Raw genomic sequence first — 14,651 nt, forward strand, 5'->3', positions numbered from 1 at the left:
AGAGATGAATGCACACACATCAGGTCAAAAGATAAACTGCTCTATCTCTGGCGTATGTTATCAGCTTGTCCATCTTTGTCCTTTGAGATACAGGTTGATAAACATTCCAGATATGTGTTTTCCAAATGCTGCAGCCGGCTTAGGGCAGATGGGGTAGGGACTATTGTGAAACAGAAAATCTAGTGGCAGTGTGCCTTAAATGTTATGAAAATGATTTATGGGGATGACAGTGTGGCAGGAGAGTTAGCCTCCACACAGATATGAGAATGTCTGTTGGCCGTCCAACAATGTATGACAGCTGACGTGCTCTGTGTTTCCTGAATGGGCAAAACTATTCGGACTATTTGTGTCAAACAAATGGTGCTACATGATTCCCTTGAAGCTTTCAAGCAGCAAGACCTCAAACTAAATTGATGGGGACATATACCATGGGAAACTATGCTTTGCGTGACAACCATTCATGGTCATGAAAATATCTAACTTTTCAACCTTTAAAATCGTATAGTTTCTGCTTCATATGTTTTTAAATCTTAAAAAGGGTGAGTTATTCCAAACTACCGAATTAAATGTGTATCCACCCCCTATGATGGTGCTGTGAATGGGATTTGCTTTGTGATGACAGAATTGTAACATTACATTAAGATTCAACAGTAACAGCTCATCCCAGACAGTGTCCCTGTTACTACACAGAACAAACAGTGATACGTTTTCATAGGAACTAATTAAAATAGTTCCAGGACAAAAATGTTCACAGATGGTCTGCTGGTTATCCTGAATAACAGGAAAAGTGTTTCTTTAATAATAACTCATTGATTTTTGTAATTTATTTGTTATTTGTACTGCTTACGGCAGCACTAATGACATTTCTTGTTCCCCGAGTATACTTAAGGGGAGGCAAAAATATCAAGAGGGAAATATCTCAAAACCTGGGTAAAGAAAATCTAAATAGTTTGCAATGATTAACGCAAGAGGAGATATTAGTTGGTGAAATATGTGCTTGTTTGTTTTTATTTGGGTGAACCAATCCTTTAAAATGTTCCACATAATCCCAAATCTGAAAATATACTTTAAAAAGGATTTCTTAAAAGTACTGAGATTTAAGAAGAATTATTAAATCCCAACTGAATACTATTTATGCTATGATGCATTTTCTACGTAGAGGGAGCTTTTAAATTCAAACAAAAGACAATTTGTATATCCTAACAAACACTTTAGTTACAGAAGGGCAAAAAGCAGTTTATAATAATGTAATGTTGTATCGTGCTTATGTGTAATCATTTTCCAATCAACCTGATGGAAGAAATAGAGAGTGGTACACCAACAAGTGTCAGCTGCACTTAAAGATGTTGCTCAGTAAACTCAACTAGTAAAATGGTGTCTGTTACTATGACACATTAAACTGGGAGTAGCAGTTGATTATTCATGCACATACTCTGTGGATTGGGCCTTGACACATATGTATGTACGAGCCCGTTTCATTAAACTGGCTGGACACGCACAGGCACAACCCATATAGGCTTATAATGTAGTCATTTTGTTGGGGTGTGGTGGTTTATTAAATGACCTGGCGTACCTTCTTTTTGGCGTTACAGTGGCAGCACACAGTCCACAGGTATTTGAGAGTTCTCCACAGCAGGATTATGAAGAGACCCCCAAAGAAAGTGACCATGGAGGAGGCGAGGAAAGCCCACCACATCCGCTGGCCGTTGCTGTCACAGGGCACATCTGGTGAGAAGGGGATGATGACATTCATCTTGGAGATTTGGATTGAAGGATCCTGGTTGAATTTCTCCCTCTTGGACATTATGGGCCACTGGTCACCTGCCAGCCCCCAACAATCCACTCAAACGGGATTCAGACGCTCTTCGGAGCTCCAGCCAGCGCCCACTGATGCCCCAGCGGCTCAGCCATGTTAAGTCAACCACCTTCCGCTCCTCTGCCTTTTCATCTGCCTTCACCAAGCAAGGCCGTAAAAGTTGAGTCGATAGCAGACACACGCACAGTAATACAAACTTCTTTTGAAATCAGGATATCAGATGTGCGGCTCACGATGCGCGTTCATAGCTGGAATTGCGGTCTGATCCGAGCGTAAAAATCTAATTTTCTTGCGAAACACCGTAACAATGCACAATTTCCCTTACTGTCCCGATGGATAAAACTGAATAAGCACAACTAAAAGAGAGACGCTTTCCCTGCCAGGCGATGGATCCACTCACTCCACCTTGTTCAGCAGCGCAGCTTTCAGCAGGTCCGCTACTTGAGCTACGCACCGCGCACTGTTGAATGCGCTCCTCCTCGCCTTAGAAAGGTCGCTGTTTATCGATATCCTTTAATGTAAATCGGTTGAAACAACGAGGGTTTCTTGTATTGAGCAGCGGAAATAGTCATTGTCGCTCTCCGGGCTCCTGCTGCCGCCTGTCACATCCATTTGTCGGGAGATGGCATCGCAGATTTACAGGTAGTGGGGGAGGAGCCATCAGTAGCAGACGTCGATGCTTATCTGGATGTCTGTTATTTAGTGACCGCTTCATAAATTGTTCATGATTAGAAATGAGTGGTTACAGCCTTGTTGCTTTGAAAGTATTAGTGGGGACTTTCAGTTTGTAAAACGAATGACACCAAGACTCTTTTACCTCGTTTTCTTTGTTCTAAATGGACACATTTACCAGAAGAACTGTAAACAGTACTACAACCGATTTGTAGCAGAGGATCAACACACAATTGTGTATTAAGGAATTTTAAAAACACATCCTCCTTAAAAGTAGCCTATTGACTTAATACTTCAAGGCAGGAGCATATCCAATGATGGTCAGCTCTAACATTAAAAAAGGAGAATCACATCTGTTCATCAATTTAGAATATAAACAATGTGAAACTATATCCACCACAGACGGTTATTAAACAAGTGATTAAACAGTGGCATCTACTTAAACAGTGGCAGTTTACTCACCCTAGTGGATAAAAGGAGAATTGATCGTCGAGGTCCAAACTATCATAAACCTGTTAAATCTACCAAAAGCTAGAATAAAACTATACAAATTCAAATGATAAAAATGGTTACCCACACAATATTTAAATGGAAAACACAGACAACTTGCATTCCAATAAATGTACTCTGTTTTTAATATTGTATAGAAGTATTAACCTTCATGAGGAGAAGACCTAGTGTTTCATCCAACTTGAACATGAAATGCTGAAAACGTGAAAAATCCAAGAGGTGTATGTAAATGTGTAAAGTTGACAGCCAACCATGAACCACAAATAAAATATCCCTTCTTTAAAATCCACTTGACAAAGAGGAACGGTATTGGCAATGCCAGTAGAAAACAAACTGGGACAAACAAAGAAAATACCTGCTGTGTAATACAAGTTGTAGTGTTAATAAATCCAACAATGGATGGTGAGTAGCACATATGTTTAGCTTGGCACAACATTACTTTTTGGACTGAAATGATGAATGGAAAAAAGACAATGCCACCAGAGAGCAAAAATATAACAAGACTGCAGCATCATGTAGGTAAGAAGCAAATTTGCCTCAATTTCTCGATAAATAAGAACATTAATTGGAAAATATCATCCTTCCTATTAACTAAACAACTACATTTGTATAACAAAAGTTCATAACCAACATCTTTGATTAGATAAATTAGATGGCAGGAAAATATAAATATAGAGACGGGAACACAGTGGTCCACTCTTATCTTCACTTCAAGAATAAAGTCTTCATTTTTCATCAATGCATACTTCCTGTGGTCCGACATATTCATGGGACAAAGTGGGATTAAAAGGAGTGCTACTAGATGTAAGGGAAAATAAAACATTCAAGTATTAAATACTAGTGTAAACAAATCTATCTGTAGTACAGTACATCACTATTGTAGTGGGAATATGACATGATCATCAGTGCTCATATTGCTATATGTGAAAAAGCATTGGAGTTAACCATGTTAGCTGTACCGATTCACCGTGTACCCCATAATAAAAAAACACCCCATCTCTTCTGCTCGGAGTGACGTGCAGTGACAGTCGAGACTATGGTGCTCCACCTGGAATCCACAGTACTTTACTCTGCTCCTGCTCCACGATGGTCAGGACCTGAGTGCAAATGTAGGAGACGCTGCCTCCTTGGACAACGCCTGCAACACAGTGAGGGGGGAGGGGGGGGAGATTTACATGAGAAGTGTTAGGCATTTCTGTCAGATTAGCTTAGCTTTTTGTATATGAACTTCTAGCACTGCACCTAGCAATTGTTATTGTATATCAAGTAATTATTACATTGCATTACATCTGCCACCAACTTCCTTGCAAAACCTGGCACCTACATTAGGAAACACCGAGAATTTTTTGAAATGTAGTCTTCAGCTTATAGCCTCAGGCAGAAATGGGGCAACACTTCTTTACACACCCAGAGTCTTTTTATATTATAGCTCTAACTGATGCTGCCTAAAGTGTTGTCTCTTGAGGCTATGTCTCAGATTTCAGACTCAGCTCTCTCTGGAGCCATACAAGGCTTTATACAACTTATTTTGCATATACAGTCTCCAAGACTTTCATGTGTAAACAAATGTAAGTTCCTTTTAAATCCCGAAGGCTGTAAAATGTCAGATCAGTGAGGAATTCAATGTTTGAATTGCATTAAGACCATGATTACATTTAATATATAATAACAATATCAGATCTATAAAAAAAAAAAAAGTATGTTCTCATGGAGAAACAAGACTGAGTAGCAAATGTATTTCAGTGCTGGACATCTTGCAGCTCCTTCACACAACAAGATACTTAGATTTATTACAGGAGACAATTACAGCGCTGGTTGTTATGGCTCATGTGCAGAGTTGTGAAGGCGACCTCTTGCTGTTGGAAAGGATTGGCAGCAGTATGTGTTCATTTCCAAAGTTCGCTATAAATCTCCTCCTTCCATAGAGTCATTAATCAGCCGGACAGTCGGTGTGTCAGACTGGCTGCTGCTCCAGATTCCAAAACTTTATCTCATAAAAAGACCACAGAGATACTGTGCTCCAAAAACCTCAGATTACCTCCAGTGCTGCTGGACACTCACATGTGTTCAACTAGACCAGTGGTTCTCAAAGTGGGGGGTGCGAGAGACCAGGAGGAAAAATGGTTATATAAAAATAAATAAATCATAATTTGAAAAATTGTTGATTCGAAAATAATATGATGCAGTACTATTACGTCTGGGTCTCTGTGTTTCATTAAAGCTTGGCTCTGTGTGTGTGTGTGTGTGTAACGAGCCATTTTATGTGCGCGAGAGAGAGAGCGCACCAGTACTGGAAATCGTTGTTGTTAGCTTCTGGTGCTAGCGAGCTACGCTAACAGATATAAGGAGAATACATGAAAAACAGCTATGAAATACTATAAGACAGTAAAAAAAGAATAAAGTTTAAAAGGGTGATTTGTAAAATATCCATAAAGAAAAAGTAAATCTGTTTACAGTTCTGTTTCATATGAGTGTTGAGAGATGTATCCATAGATCTCTTCATGTTGCTCTCAAAGTGCACCAGATTGATACATTTAACTTCAATATTTAAAAATAAATCTTCCCGGGGGAGCTTGCCCCCGGACACACACCACCTGTAAAAATAGCACTTGACCCCTGCTTACACCTATATGCCGTGAGCTGATTATCGAGCCTTCATTGTAACTGTCGTACTGTGTATGTCATAGTCTGCTCCATCATTCACCAGTAGTTTTCCATTCACCTGTCACCTGTTTTCCACACCCACTCGTTAGCTCACTCTTTCTCTTCTGTACCCATTAGCTTCTGCCAGTATTTAAACCCGCACCTTACACACACTCTTTGCCAGATTGTACTTTGCCTCATGCTTGTCTTTCCCACGTTTGATACTAGATTGCCTACCCGGTTCCGACCCTGCCTGTCCTCGATCTGCCTGCTCTGCCTGTTCCCTGATCCTGCCTGTCCCCCGACTATCCTGTCTGGCCTGTAATCCGACCCTGCCTGTATCTACGCTGACCGCCTCGCTTACTCCCTGACTCTCTGCCTGTCCCTGACTCACCTTCTGCCCGCTGTCCTCCGGTGCCTTAAACTGCTCGGTTGGTATTCCTCAGATCCAGTGGAATCTCCAATAAAGTTTATTACCAATTCTCCTTGGTTTCTTGAGTGCTGCATTTGGGTTCTCCTTAAGGTTGTGACAGTGTATATGCGTGGGGAGTGTTGCAGTAGAAAATTCCACTGTAGCGACTGGTACATGAATGGGAAACCCTAAATGTTTGAGCACCTTCTATGAAACGTCAAGCAGCACCCCCAAAAGAAATCTCTGGCACCGCCAATGAGCCTGACTATTTGTGTTGGGGGGGCCCGACTTTTTTTTCTCCAAAGGGGGGGCCTGACAGAAAAAGTTTGAGAACCACTGAACTAGACCATTATAAATAACTTTATTTTTAATTCATAACTTTAACTGGGTTTTTAGATCATTTGCAAATGTTTTGTCTTTTTTTTGTTGGTAAAAGACACCCTTGCAATGTAACTGACTCATTTCACCTTCATTTTTTTTGGTTTTGGAGGTCTGGTGCTGATATTTCTGTTGCCACAGCATAAAATGGAGGCATTTTATTCTTCTTTTGTATCACTTAAATCATTCAGAAAATTACAATTTAATAATCTGCTGTGACATAAGGGTTAAAAAGATGAACTTGTATTTACACACTGGTGTTCTGTCCTGCAATCACACTTAAATTAGGTGTTGTTATTACCATTATTCCTGTATCCATGCCATTTATAGCCTTAAAAAGGGATAACAAGTTATTTCCACCAACCTGTGAAGAAGCGGCTGTACTCCTGCTCTATTTTCTGTGCCGCCTCAAACTGCTCCTTGGAATGTTTCTGTGAGAGTTTATCCCGCAGGTACAGAGGGTCCTTCTGCTCTCTGAGGAGACAACATCAGCACCTGTCAGCATCCTCAAAACTATCACTTCACACTTCAATCACAGAATCAAAACAAGATGCAATACCAAGGTGTGGGAGGAATTAGCATTTGTCAAAACCAGTACATCTTCTTGCAAATAGGTGTTTGCTCTTTTCACTCCTACAAATCTCCCTTTGCATTTATTGTAACGCAACGCAAGCCTAAACACATTAGCACCAAGATCTGATCCATGCTAAATATGTCACTTCATTTATAATGCGCACTGCAACAACCTTAAAGTGTAACTGCAGGATATGACTACTGCATACTCCGGTACTATGCTTGGATCATGTAGGTTAAAATATTATATTGTTTTATGATCATCTGAATAATAAGTGTATATACGGATTTTAAGCACGTCAATGAATGAGATCTAGATATGAGAATAAGTGAGGAATAACTACCATAACAAGCTTATAAGTGCTTAATCATATTTAAGTAAAACATCTCATCAAATTAAAAATACCATTTGATGAAGTAAAACTGCACTGGGCCAAAATTACCATAGATATTATATAAAAAGGGAAATCCTGCATGATTAAGCATACAGAGCTTTGATGACATATGGCAAACTCTTCCACTGCACTGGTTCACTCCATATCCCCATAGTCTTAAGATAAGTCATGTGGCTTCTCAGTCTCCAGTCTATATCCAGTGGGAGCCCCTGATCGAAGCTAGAAACCCACTCCCATCTCTCCCGGGCGCTCAGTGTTCAACATATTGGTCTGCCGGTGCCTCCCAGAGGATAAAAACACATACAAAAGACTAAGTTCTGTCAGTCTCTGCAGCAGACAGGCAGTGGGAGGTGTGTTTGTGTCGTCTGCTACGGGCGGGGGAGGAGAGTGTTTTAGCCGCCCACGCCACAGAGCGGAGCCACAGGACCTGTGAGCTCTCCCTGGACAGCTGGCACTCAGCTGATGACAACGAAAGCTTAGCAGGAATCAATCTCTACCATGTTCGCCCGCTGCACCACCGTGGGTGTGTACACGTGTGGCAGAGGAAGCCTGTTTCTGCCAGACCTGAATGCATCTTTATTTGTGTGTGTTTGCATGTGTATGAAGTACCGTGCAGAGGGTTCAGGAGATTTAATCTTGCCATGCGATTACAAATGAAAAAAGCAGAGGGGATCTTTGAAATATCACAATCATCCTATCAAAACCTCGGGATCTGACCTAATGACACTGTGATTAAATCAGATTGATCAATTAGCTTGTGTTGCATCTGCAGGATAAATATGATTATGAAAGCAAGAGGACGACCACTGCTGAGTTACATTTCCTGAGTTTCTGTAAAGATAGAAAATTAAGTGAAACATTTTATTTCCTGTAATAACTTGCAACCACATGAGATATGAGTTTTATTTATAGAAAAAAAGCTTTGTCGTTCTAAGAAACAGTCTTATACGTAAACATTTTGATAATAAAGCATGTTGGAAAGTCGACAATCTAAAAAAAAAAAAAAAAAAAGTAATTGAATTAGATGCAACTGACACTTGTATATGTTCATGTGAATTCATATTTTGATATCATATAAAGCCTGGATTTCTATAAAATCCATTTTCCAAAACAACATATTCTCATAAATAGGCTCCAGAAGAAAAAAACCTTTGATGAATGATTCTCTCAGTGTGTCGTTGAAGGATCTGAACTTTAAACTGGAAACGGGTAAACAGCAGAAGCATCAAAGCAAAGGCACGCTTGACATACACTTGACATGTCTCAGAACAAGAAAGCCAAAAGCAACGGAAACAAACATGAATATATAGAATCATGGGATTACTCACTTTATCTGTTTGGCATTTTTGTAGCGAATGAATATGACGATTGGGTAGATGTGAACGCTGTGAAGACGCTCGATGGCGTGAGGGACAATGTCAAGTAAACAGTGACAGTCCTATGAGAGAGAAAATTAAAGCAAAAAACTGCATGAGAAATGGAGGGGGGGGTGAATCTGTTTCTCTTTCTTAACAAGGGTTTCTTATAAGTAACATCCAACATTAGGTTGCACTTTTATTTATCAAAGTTCATTTGGACTAATCAAAAACCATTATAGACAAATAAATCTGAATATTGAAGCACACATTTAGATTGACATACACTAAGCTTCTATCTGCAGTCTATAGTTTGAAGACAGCGGCACTGATTTGATCCACAGTTAAATGAATGTACCTTCTCTGTTATCTCTTTTATTGATGCTACAGTTGTCACATCGAAATGGCCACTTCTCCGTTTGTAGTCGATGAAAACACAATCCTTTACTCCGCGCTCTATCGCCTGCTGAGATGCCTTCATGATCTCTGGAAGTGGAGAAAAATCAAATTGAAAAAAGGTAATATTTCACTCCGATTTGTTCGTACCTTACTTTCAAATTAATAATATTTACATGTTCTAAAAGTAGTAGTGAAATCCCACTCTGCAGATCATCGATGATATAAACCGGATGAAAACCCAAAATCCTTCATGAATAAATAAACTCTAATAACAGATTACCCACCAGGCAGACAGCGACAGAACTGAGCAGGAGCCTCCTTCACCAACATGTCCTTACTGGACTCCACTAACGGACCCAGGATCAGCACGGGTCTGGGGAAAGAGCACTCCACCCTCTGAACCCGCTGGTACATCAGGCTCACTCCTTCTGGGCAGGATACAAAACAATTCATTACAAAATACTCAAGACTGCATAGAGATACAGCTGCCATTGTTATGATCTCAGCTACACATTTATGTACCTTGGGAAATGTTTTGTTAACCCAGCATGCTTTTTAATAAACGTTCATATCTGAGAACTACATTTTGAGTTAAAACACATGGTATAATATTTTTGAAAAGTCATGGTATACTAGGTCGAAAATATCAGAAAAACCATAGTATCCAGAAAATATTTGCATTGCATTCCGCTTCCAGGTCAGTCTGTCTGGTCCAAAGCCTCACTTTTAAACAACCTTTTAAGTGATTTCTAACCTTCTGTGATGGGTAAAGAATCTGTGCTTATTGCGTCCAGAACCATCAGCTCCTTCCCGTCCTTGGATCCGCTGCGTTTGTGCTTCAGCCTGCGGCGGAAGAAGGATCTCCGTGCCGCGGCCGACAGAGACTTGTTGGTGCCGTTATCGTCTTTCATATCGGCCATGCCGTGCCTCTTGTAGAAATCCTGGTCCATCCTTATTGAGATAGAGAAGCACATTTAACTCAACTGCAGTCACTCCCCTCTTCATGACCGTAACGCGTGGTGAACAAAGTGCTCATTGACATAACAACGAAGGATCAGAAAACTCGAAACTCCAGTCTAGAAAGTAGTATTAAATTAACTCTAATGATATAAGAAAAGTAAACTGGACTTACATGTATTTACTTGGGATCTGCCCCTTTACGAGCTTCTGTGCATTTTCGTCCAGTTGCCAGGCCATCCAGTAGCCAAAATTACCATTTGGTAGCGTATCTTCAACATAGAGGATGTCATCTTTCTTAAAGCTCAGTTCCTGCTCTGCCTCTGCCACCCTCTCATAAAGTGCTCTGATGAGAGATGAACAACGAAGCAGTTATGGTGAGTACATTTGTCTGAGCTTTGAACAAAGACATAAGAGATTGAGAGACAATTTCACAGAAGATTTTGAACAGAGAATAGCTTACAAGATTTAGCCCTTATGTCTGAAACTTGATTTGCTCCAAGTTTGAATTGACTGATAAAAAGTGGTTTTTACCTTGTGAAAAATCCATCTCCCGGGGCCTCTTTGATCGCAGAGAGGTTGTCCACACAGTTCTGGACCTTGAATGTTATTGTTTCAGCTGGTTTTAACATTTCCAGGTAAGCCTCCTCTTTAGTTTTGTTCTTCATGCTGATGCCATTGTACTGTTTGAAAACATCAATTATATAATTGACAAAAGAACACTGCACTAGGCTGCCAACACAGAATGACTCATCATTTTCAGTAAAAAGCAATACAAACAATGCACCGGAACATTTATGGAATATAATACCTCACACACACACTTATGTGAAATCACATCTGCTAAACATAGAGGAGATCTTGAACTTGAAATGCATAACTGTAGAGTGCTTTTGTCAGGTCACAGTGAATCCTGTCATAATTTCAAGGTCTGGCATTGAAGTAGTTACTTTGGATGAAACTATGAGTAGCTAGGTAGAAAGCCCCTCAGAATGTGGATGCAAATAGGAAAAATTAAGCTTCTTTGTTTTCACTTTCAACAACATTTATATTTAGCATGTGTGTTGTTTCTTGTACTGCATTGTCCCCTTTCTCCTCATCATATAATTATGGAGTCTTCTTTTGTTATTGATGTGTTTTAGAAAGGAAGGAAAGAAAGTGATTGGCTCGGCAATAGCACAAACAAAAAACAAACAACAGGGTGTACTCATTCAGTGAGACAAATTCAGTGAGACAAATTTCTAGGTGTGTCATTGGAAGCCCGTTCTGTCCTGTGAATCATTTTTACTGTGCACATGACTTCCTTAATTAATTAAAGTGATTTCATTGCAAGTACCTCGAGTATCAAGTCTCCAGGCAGCAGGCCATCAGGACACTTGGCAGGGCTGTCATCATCCAGACTCTCCACAAAGACGCCGTAAAGGTTTCCTCCACAGACCTGAACTCCCATCTCCACCTGGATCCTCTTCAGCCTCACCAGCCGAGGCTCGGCAGCCCGCCGCGTACCGGAACCAGGAAGCCTGAAGAAAAAACGTTCAGTCAGTCAAGTTTTGAATTATTATTTTTTTCACTCTAACACCACCAACATTTCTACCAATAGCTTAAAGTCTGTATTCATGGCTCCAGCAATAACACATTGACATTTGTATTGAACAGGAAAAAAAACAAATAGTGAAATACAAACTGGATATGACAAATGTGGGACAGAATACACTTAACAAGAAAAAGCAGTTTTGGTGGCAACACAAATATGTCCCAGTCCTACCTGAAGGAGCTTTGTGGGCTGGTGGCGGGAGTGGTTTGTTTGGACGGCGGCGTCATGGTGCCTTCGTCCTGCTCACTCAGTGTGTCGACGATGGAGTGATTGTCGGGGGTGGTGGCTCCGCTGTCCTGGGGGGTCGGCTGGTTGCTGATGGACTCCATACGAGAACTACGGACAACAGGAGTCAAAGTCTTTTTTACTCTGAGCAAAAGGTAATAAAATAAAAGATATTCATTGAGTTTCTGATATAAGATGATGATCTAAAAGACAGTAGTCAAACCCCCCTGTCAGACCCCCTTTTCTGATGGCTAACTGAAAAGTTATCTATGCCATCTTCAAAGTTTGAAGACTCTTTTGACAAACACTGCCTACATCTGTTAGTTTGTTGAAATACTCTAGATTCAGGGTTCAATTAAACTGATATTTACTTTACACATTTTTTTAGGTGGCTAAAACATGGTTCACTGATGCACTAATAACAGCAGTCTCTCTGCCCTCCTGTTTGTTTCTCAGAACGTTACTGTAGGTTTTACACTGACTGATGCATAAGTATCTCATAAAACCCTATTTCAAACTATCCTTTTAAAAGAGAAGACACACAAGCTGTACATTATGTGAAGAATGTTGTTTTGAATATTTACTCTCCATTTAGCGCTTGCATTTCTCACTTGATCTTGTTTGATTAGATTTTTTTATTTGGCCCTGCAGTGTGTTATATGAATGTTTGCATTTTTATAATATCATGTTTTCTGTTGACACATTGGTATGTGTTCATGTATTCACTGTTTGAATAGTACCATAAATATTCCATTTATGTTCTCACATTATACTGACACAACTGGCACTGTGCACACAGGCTTTTTTTTGCCAGAATGGTTGAATGAATATGGAACGAAAATGTACGAGTCATAAGTTATCCGTCTAATGTATTGCTGTGGCGTTCCTGCCTCCTCGCCTTCTTACCCTGAACGAGAGTGGTTGCCCAGCTGAAACATGTGAGGATTATACTGAGCCAAAATGGTGACTGTGTCACACTGCTGCCCGATCACAAGCCGCGCCTGCTGCTCGTTGGCATTGCGAAGGTTGATTCCATTGAACTGGAAGAAACAGAGATTCATCAGACACAGAAAACAACAGCTAAATATAAAGTTGTAGTGCAGTGGCTGCTTTACCTCAAGGAGTTGGTCTCCGTACTCTAAGCGAGCTTGATGTGCGATGCTGCCTGCTGTCACTTTGGACACAAACACTCCCCCGTTATCTCCACTCACTATGGAGATCCCCAGAGGTTCTGCTCCCTTCTGAACAGTCACATTGCGCGGCTCCTCCAAGTACGGCCTTGAGGGGGAAAAATAGAAGTATCATGTTCCGACACCTCTGGGAAACTACTCCTGGCAGGATGGAACAGGCAACTCTAAATGATATGAAGATAATATCATTTAAACTACAAATCCACAGGAGCAGCTGTAATTTAACTTTTCAATGAAATGTAGCTCTCTGAACTGTGTTTTACTTTAAAGCAAAGATGCATTGGGAACATCGGGGTTAAAAAAAGACTTAACAATAGGATATGTGTGCGACTTGGCAAGTGCATTTCAGAATCCAACTCTTGTCATGCAATCATACAAAATTCAACAGCATTCTGAATAAATAAGCAGGGAAAAGATGAGGACTTAAGGGATACAGATCCATTAGCTTTTTGTTATGGCTATTAAATTCTAGCATCACTGACGCAACATTAGATATCTGCAGTGTGTACACAGAAGGTCTTGATATCTGTGCTTTCACAGCCTTACAGGTAGTGCATATACTGTATGTGCTGCAAGCAGGACAAACCTCAAGCTTCTTAAAGAGAGGAACTTGGGCTGAACTGCCAGTGGAAGTCTGACAGAGAGAGTGTTATAAGAAACAAATCTGAGAAGGAAACGGAGAGAGGAAAGAGAATAATCACCCAAAGAAGGAGAGGAGTATTTCAGGTTATAATGAACAGATGCAAAGGGGAAAAGAGATGAGAACATAATGATAGATGGTGAGTAGGAGTTCTAATGATATGAGGATGGAGCCTCACAGCATTGTTTACTGCTTTCAGAGCACTTTATCACAATGAAGCAGACAGAAGTACAGACAAATGGTGGAAAACACGTCGTGTTCTGCTGAACGATCGCAGCGTAACGACCCGGACGAGGGGCCTACCTACCCTTCCTTCTGCCTGTCACCAGCTGGAGCGGGGCTGACTGATATCCTGGGCTGGGTGGAGATGGAGCTCTGCGATTGGCTGCTGATGAAAGACGATGTCTCCAGGTTGACAGGGGACATTGGAGGCGTTGGGCTGCTACACTCTGAATGTGAGAGGGAGCCTGGGGTGGCAGAGGAGAAAAGTATGAATTCAGACTTGTTGTTTACGCCAGTGACACTCGTTTTGAAATGATGGAGCTTCATAACTAAACCGTACCTCTTTCAGAACCAGTGGAGCGGGGATACCGAGTTGGAGGGATTTTTATGCGTTCTGTCCTGAACTGTAAAGTATTGAAGGAGCCTAAAGACCAGAAACAGAGGACAGTTGATAAAAGCTTACTAAAATTCACAGGGAGAAAAAACAACCCCACTTGCCTATTTAGTTAACAAGCCATGCAGTTACAGAGTTACACCCAGGATATGACTTATTGATGTTGGGGATCTGTTTTTTCCGAAGTTGCGCTCGACTGCTCTGATAAATTACTTCAATGATGCTCTTTGATGTGGCCGATAAGTCACTGTCATCTCCTTAGCTGAGTCAGTGTGA

At 40.7% G+C, this 14,651-nt stretch overlaps 2 protein-coding genes across 37 annotated transcripts in view; both read right to left on the minus strand.

Annotated features, from left to right (window-relative positions):
- The window catches only part of LOC117543371 (calcium-activated potassium channel subunit alpha-1), a 77,654-nt gene extending 75,168 nt beyond the window's left edge, over positions 1-2,486 (minus strand). For 9 of the 31 annotated variants that reach the window (XM_034211802.1, XM_034211747.1, XM_034211729.1 and 6 more), the window contains exon 1: positions 1,574-2,484. In XM_034211802.1, coding sequence (XP_034067693.1) covers positions 1,574-1,804 — 231 coding nt within the window. In that variant the 5' untranslated portion in view covers positions 1,805-2,484. Of the gene's footprint in view, positions 1-1,573 lie in introns of all 31 variants that reach the window. The other 22 variants (XM_034211839.1, XM_034211761.1, XM_034211833.1 and 19 more) reach the window with 6 other exon arrangements.
- A 608-nt stretch (positions 2,487-3,094) lies between these two features.
- LOC117543498 (disks large homolog 5-like) overlaps positions 3,095-14,651 on the minus strand; it is a 30,646-nt gene continuing 19,089 nt past the window's right edge. For 5 of the 6 annotated variants that reach the window (XM_034211880.1, XM_034211872.1, XM_034211863.1 and 2 more), the window contains 14 exons: positions 14,322-14,405; positions 14,067-14,226; positions 13,045-13,207; positions 12,836-12,969; positions 11,876-12,040; positions 11,447-11,630; positions 10,645-10,793; positions 10,286-10,456; positions 9,908-10,104; positions 9,438-9,581; positions 9,113-9,240; positions 8,728-8,837; positions 6,796-6,905; positions 3,095-4,136 (listed from right to left, as the gene is read on the minus strand). In XM_034211880.1, coding sequence (XP_034067771.1) covers positions 4,033-4,136; positions 6,796-6,905; positions 8,728-8,837; positions 9,113-9,240; positions 9,438-9,581; positions 9,908-10,104; positions 10,286-10,456; positions 10,645-10,793; positions 11,447-11,630; positions 11,876-12,040; positions 12,836-12,969; positions 13,045-13,207; positions 14,067-14,226; positions 14,322-14,405 — 2,003 coding nt within the window. In that variant the 3' untranslated portion in view covers positions 3,095-4,032. The remainder of the gene's footprint in view (positions 4,137-6,795; positions 6,906-8,727; positions 8,838-9,112; positions 9,241-9,437; positions 9,582-9,907; positions 10,105-10,285; positions 10,457-10,644; positions 10,794-11,446; positions 11,631-11,875; positions 12,041-12,835; positions 12,970-13,044; positions 13,208-14,066; positions 14,227-14,321; positions 14,406-14,651) is intronic. The other variant, XM_034211856.1, reaches the window with a different exon arrangement.

The sequence above is a fragment of the Gymnodraco acuticeps genome, unplaced genomic scaffold (assembly GCF_902827175.1).
Source record: "Gymnodraco acuticeps unplaced genomic scaffold, fGymAcu1.1, whole genome shotgun sequence".
In the NCBI taxonomy this organism is placed as follows: domain Eukaryota; kingdom Metazoa; phylum Chordata; class Actinopteri; order Perciformes; family Bathydraconidae; genus Gymnodraco; species Gymnodraco acuticeps.